This window comes from Rhopalosiphum padi, chromosome 2 (genome assembly GCF_020882245.1).
Source record: "Rhopalosiphum padi isolate XX-2018 chromosome 2, ASM2088224v1, whole genome shotgun sequence".
In the NCBI taxonomy this organism is placed as follows: Eukaryota; Metazoa; Arthropoda; class Insecta; order Hemiptera; family Aphididae; genus Rhopalosiphum; species Rhopalosiphum padi.
In genome coordinates, this window is record NC_083598.1 from 33,186,316 (window position 1) to 33,192,677 (window position 6,362).

Sequence of the window (6,362 nt, forward strand, 5' to 3'; positions counted from 1 at the left end):
TTATTGTTTTGAGGTGTGTATTTAGTTAATATTATGATAGATACAATGAGGTACGATCACGGAGCACTGATACACTTATTATAATGCTGAAGTTAAATGCGTCTCAAATACATTGAGTTTCCCAATTTAAATTTCGCACAGTTAACATACTTTTCTATAGAAGAGTAGAAGACTGTTATTTTCACAGTGTGCAAAATGTACAATAAACCCATAGTTTTGATGTGATATTTCTGGTTATTTTGATCATGATGATTATAACTTGAGCTATGAATTCCAGATTTTTTTTTAAATAAATGACATTTAAAATTTACATAGCTGACAACTATGATAGTTAAGTACATAATCTCTCAAAACTAGTCCTTAACTAAAAAGTTAATTTATATTCTTACTTTTTTGTAACTAAATGGACATAACTGTATATTACAACAAATTAAACATTAAGTGGTAAAAATTAATCTTGACCTCAAAGAATCTTTATCCTCAGGTTTATACTGTATACTTAATATTAAAAATGAAGTTAAATATTTAGAATAAAAACAGAAAAAAAAATTATTAATATATTTTACAGATAAATATAAATATCTTACTAAACATTTTGTCCGAATACTATGATGTTTAATAGTAATAAGAGTATTAGGTAGGTAGATCCCTAACTTAAGTTCAATATATAATTGACTTATACAGTATAATTGTACCTCAAACAATAGACACAATGATCAGAATTTTAAAATGAAATTAACAGTTTGATAATAGTATACAGTGCTATTCAGTACTAATAAAAAAATAGTCTTGAAAATTAATTACTAAATACTAATAGTAATAATACTATCAAAACATAGTACTTGTTGAATAGTAATAAAATGATAATCATTACCTTGGGTAATTAAAAAAATATTGTTTCTATATCAATTGCATTATAAGTACAACCTTAGATAGTATCTAAAGTCGCGACAATAAGTAATAACTGTTGATTTAGCAGCAGTGTATATAAATATTAAAACATATATATTATTATAAATATACAAATAGTGACAATTATTATAACACAATACTAGTATATTGTCGTTCAATTAAAATATTAATAGTTTTCAAAATTTAACCTATTCATAAATAAATTAAATGTATTAAAAGTTTTTAAAATACTATTTAACTAAAATTATCTCTGAGCAGACTTGGCTATTTGCTCTTTCAAAACGAGTATGCTTTGTCGTTGTTCAGCAGGCAATTTTGATATTTGTTCCTCAGTTAATTGTAGCACTTGCATGATCAAAGCCGCCTACAAATTGATTTAAATATTTTATTTTATGTAATATTTTGACTATGGTGATTAGAATAATTACCTTTTCAGTATCTGTAGAAGATCCGGGTTTGGGCAGTTGTTGTACAACCTGTGGTCGAGCAGGTTGCTGAACAACTTGAGGAGGCATTTGTGGTGGTGTTGCAGCAGCGTTACTACTGTTTGCCCTGGGATCCCTAATCGTATAAGTTCGAATATCTGAATCCATTGATACTGGTGCTCGAGGGTCTCTCGATACCCTACAAACATTGTATAACAATTAGTTAAAGATAATTTAATTATTTTAAGAAGACTTACGGTAATGGTGGTGGAATAGAAGATTCAACTGGTATGGATGACAATGGTTGAGTGATTGGCATTTGAATTGGCGGTTGTCTTAAATCTTGATCCATGACACGGCCACGATTTACTTGTCTTAAATCCATATCTTCGACTAAATCGTTAAAAAAATAAAATAATTAATTTAATATTTATTGTAAGCATTACTAATTTAATTTTATACCATGGGGCTGGATCATTGGAGGAATTGAAGGTTTGGGTTGTACCCACACATTATTATCATTATTGGTCATATGAGGCATTGGATTTACTGCCGCTGTTGTAGTAGCAGAATTGTTGGGTATTGGAATGGGTGGAACTTGATTTGAAGATTGCAACATACTCTGTCAATAATATAATTTGAGTACAATAAATTTAAAAACTTAATTTTAATAGACAAAATTGCAGGGGAGAGGTGCTTAAAAATTTAATATATTTTCATTTCATGAAGCAATATTAATAACTATTTTTTATTTTTTATAATTACAGCAGCGACTTGAGGATCCACTATTTTCATTATAATTTGTGCTTGTAATAATGCGTATCCAAGTTGAGGATTCTGTAGTAACATGTTTCTAGCTTCAGTAGGATTATTCTATACAATATATACAGTGAGTAATATGTTTTATAGTAATTTTTTTTTATTTTAAAGTGGAGTAATTATGTTAGTATTACCTGGATGCATGCTTTCATTTGTTTCATGAGTTCATACATTTGTTCTGGTGGTAAAGATGCGACTGCAGTGCTTATGGCTTCTGGAGCTTTCTCAGCACTTACAGCTTCACCGTAATGATTTTCTGAAGAAGGCATTCCCATCATTAAAGCTGCAATACATAGTAAATTGCATACTTTGATATTTAAAATTTAGTAATTTATTAAGAAGTTACACTGCATTTCAAGTCTAGACTTTTCTGTACAAGCATTGTCAACGCGTAGAGTACGTCCACCAATTTCATATCCGTTAAGATTTCGCATAGCACTGAGCGCTGTTTCTTGATCTTTATACTCGCAAAATCCATAACCTTTAGGTTTACCTGTTTCTCGATCATAGACTAGTCTGCAATGGTTAGGTAAATAAAATTAATTATCTTAAGTAACTATAGAAAGATTTTTTTATGTATTATACTTGAATGATATAACGGGTCCGACTTCACTGAATATGTCTTTTAATTTCTCTTCGGTTGCTTCATATGGAATGTTTCCCACTAAAACGAAAAAAAATCAAATACTCAAGTGAAATGTGAAATATGTTGCATATAGAACTAGGTATATAAATATCAAAAATACATACCGAAAACACTCCTCATAGATTTATCTAAAATGTTTTGGTCAGTCATATTAAATGATAATCGAATGATTTAATGTTGGGAATTTTGGAAGTTAAATTATTATTTTATCCGATGTACCTACCGGGTAAAATTTTAAATTCAAATTCAAAGTAATATACTAAGACTAGAAAACTGAAAAGTAAAAAACATATTGTTATCAGTTTATATATTCTTGTGTGTAGATAATAATTTTAACAATTTGTTTACTAATGAGCTTTTACAGTGTGTTTATTGTGGAGTTTATAGAAATCTAAATACATATTTTTCAAATATTAATATTTTTAAAGTTGAGTACATTTAATTTTTTAAATGTAGTTTGTTCAATTTTAGTTATCTCTATAGTTGTAATTTATTGCTCATGAACACCAATCATATGAGAAATCAAAATGTCCACAGCCCGAAGGGATTTACATTTTACAAACTAAGGAAACACTGATTAACAACGTGATATTTAGACCGACACGAATATTGAACAACTTGCGGAATTTTTGAATCTTAGAGTAAGAATTAAGAAAATTCTAAAAAGTACTTAATTATGATTTCAACACAGTTTAAATAATATAATATAGACGACGATCAGTAATAATATTAATTATTATGTGATTACTTAATTGATTTAATTATGTTATTAATTTATTATATGATCACGATCGTAGCTAAATAAATTTTATACTAACATATTTATTACTTACCATCAGGCATCAATACTATCATTAGATAGTATTTTTATTTTATTTAGTTATGGATCAAAATTAAATACGATTGTGTCATGATAAGTTAAAAGTTAAGATAGAAAATAAAATTAACTGAACTCAGTTAAAAAATTTATTTAAAAAGTTAATTTTTTTCAAGTTATAATAATATTCATAGGTAAGTCATAAATTGCCCTAGTATTTTGATTTGTACGAACATTTACCAAGACGCTTAACACTGTGTAAACATAAAACTTAAAATTATTATTATAATACATACTACATTGTTACCAGAAACTATTATAAGCTACATCTATACTACATAATTTAAGATAAATAATTTCAGTCGAACCGCAAAAAAAATAATACAATTATTATACAAAAATAATTACATGTTATTAGTTGTAATCAGAGGCTATTAAATACTTAAATAAATAATATTAAAATACCTTAATTCCCAATTATTCAACACCCTCATGGCCTCATCCCCCCCACAAAAAAAAATAAGGATGATGGTAAGGATTTAATAATATAATTTAACTAATTAAGATATAGGTATCTACCTATAAAATTAAAAAAATTTGTTAGAGAAGATATTACTGATATTAGTAGTAGTATACGTTTTACTATCTTAGTTAGACTTACTATATTTTATATTATATATTAACAAATTGATGTTAGGTATTATATTATTAGAAAAATTAATTACCAAAATCGAAAGAATAATAAGTTTTGTCTGTTGGTTTCACGTTATTAACTATAAAAAGTTAAGTTAAAACAATACAACATTTAAATGAATAAGTTAATAAGTTAAAAACTAAAATAACTAACTAGTTAAGTTAATGCCCACCATTGTAGTTAAGTGTGTTAGACGCTGAATGATGGAAAATGGAATATCTTCAGAAAATAGTGTTTGGAAAAAAAATTTCACTATAAGTATCTATATAAGGTAATCTATTTTTAAACTTCTTATAAAATATTAAAATTGTTTAGTTATGTTGATACATTTTAAGGTAGGTTAAGAAATTATTGCTCCATCACTCAACTATTTTTCATATATAGGTAATCGATATTCCAATCGTCATTTAATAAATATAATTTTTGTTGTAGGTACGTACACCGAAAAAAGGTTTAAAATCGCTTAGCTGGTTTGTTCCTACATTGTTTGCCTACGGCCTGTGTCCGATGCATAGACTTTATAGGCTTTCAGGATTAGTATGAGATTCATCCGGCCCATTTTCCACTTGTACCTATATTTGAAAAATAGAGCTTTTTGTGTACGTTTTAGAAATAGGTTATGCAAATTTATGTTAATTACATGCTTATGCTTATATTATTGGCGTTGGTAGAAATTAAATTTTTATCTGTGGTGGTGGGAGTGGGAAGGTGTATAGAAACATTTCTACAAGTTTCTTGAAAATATATACAATTGATTTAACTATAATGAGCCTACAACGGAATGTATGCCGTTAAATATAATTTGTGGAAATATAATTTTATACGGGTAAAATTGACCTCGATTTATGTTTCAATAATATGGTGGCGGCTATACGGAAAAAATTCCGGGGCAAAATATTAAACTATATCTGCAACTTGCAGTCTGCATACTCCGTGCGAACGCTTATACGTACCTCCGCCGTGGTACCAAATAACCTGCTTTTAATAATATTAATGCTTAAAGATAATGAGACGACTTTATTGTTACAATAGTAATGTTAATAATAATTATAATATATTATAATACAGGACAGTACGATAAAATAATAAATTATTTCAATACATAGTCATCAATCGAAACAAATTATTTTGACGTAATTAATAATCGAGTATAGTCAAATACATATTCTGTAAGGAACACGGTGGTGTAGCCGTGTAGGCAATGTGTAACGATGATGAATAATTCAATATCTTGATGATTAACTTATTATTATTGTACCTTATCGACTATCGTCGTATATAAAATATGAGCGTGTATGACGATATCACTACAGCGGTACCTATAATAACTAATCACCACAGTGTCGAACATCATCTAATATTAATCATATATTATGTATTCTAATACTATGTTTATATCATACAAGATGATCCATTTAATAAACATTAAATACTCATTATTTTAGAAAATAATAAATATGTTTGAAAATATTTTTTAAGTCATTACAAAACAATATTCTTACAATCGCATTTTAAGTTTTTATTATATTGAATAAAAATTAAAAATTCATTTCATATTTTATAGTAGAATATAATTTAAAGTGTTTTTATGTATAAAAATCAAATTTTGGATTAGTAACTACTAGCTAGTTTATTAGTTATAAATCTTTAAAGTTTAGATACACAGAGTATTCCTAGTGGACTAACATTTTGTGATACTCAAAAGTCAAAATCTATTCCATTCTACTCAGCACATAATACATATTAACTTTAAATACTACTAAATAGGTCACTTGGTATACCTAAAGTATTTTTTTCATTTATTGTTATTACTCAATTATTATTTATTTATTGTATAATATACTTACTATACAATCGTGTTGGTATAGTTTGAACGTTTTGTACATATACAAGTATATTTATTAGTCAAGTTTTAATATCTTTTAATTGTTACCTACTATGATTAAACTTATCAATTATGACCCGGTCGAGTAATACGCATTTGTAAAACATCACATCATATTATAATTATCGTTAATCGTATACAATTTAAATCGAAGTGCTTTATCG

The 6,362-nt window shown here is 27.0% G+C and overlaps 1 protein-coding gene across 1 annotated transcript; it reads right to left on the minus strand.

Annotated features, from left to right (window-relative positions):
* Nucleotides 1–988: 988 nt before the first annotated feature.
* LOC132921497 (cleavage stimulation factor subunit 2 tau variant) lies at nucleotides 989–3,101 on the minus strand. The gene is made up of 9 exons (XM_060984551.1): nucleotides 2,907–3,101; nucleotides 2,742–2,820; nucleotides 2,503–2,672; nucleotides 2,291–2,439; nucleotides 2,103–2,210; nucleotides 1,800–1,959; nucleotides 1,595–1,730; nucleotides 1,341–1,536; nucleotides 989–1,276 (listed from the first exon to the last, which is right to left on the minus strand). The coding sequence occupies exons 1-9, from the start codon at nucleotides 2,950–2,952 to the stop codon at nucleotides 1,157–1,159; spliced, it is 1,164 nt and encodes a 387-aa protein (XP_060840534.1). The 5' UTR covers nucleotides 2,953–3,101; the 3' UTR covers nucleotides 989–1,156.
* Between the last annotated feature and the right edge of the window lie 3,261 nt (nucleotides 3,102–6,362).

What these genes read in the sequence shown, in the direction of transcription:
- LOC132921497 (XM_060984551.1), bottom strand. Translation starts at nt 2,952, where the DNA reads ATGACTGACCAAAACATTTTAGATAAATCTATGAGGAGTGTTTTCG. An exon ending in GGACCCGTTATATCATTCAA is followed by an intron (nt 2,673 to 2,741) that starts GTATAATACATA and finishes TAACCATTGCAG; the next exon opens with ACTAGTCTATGATCGAGAAA. An exon ending in TCTATTCCACCACCATTACC is followed by an intron (nt 1,537 to 1,594) that starts GTAAGTCTTCTT and finishes CAATGTTTGTAG; the next exon opens with GGTATCGAGAGACCCTCGAG.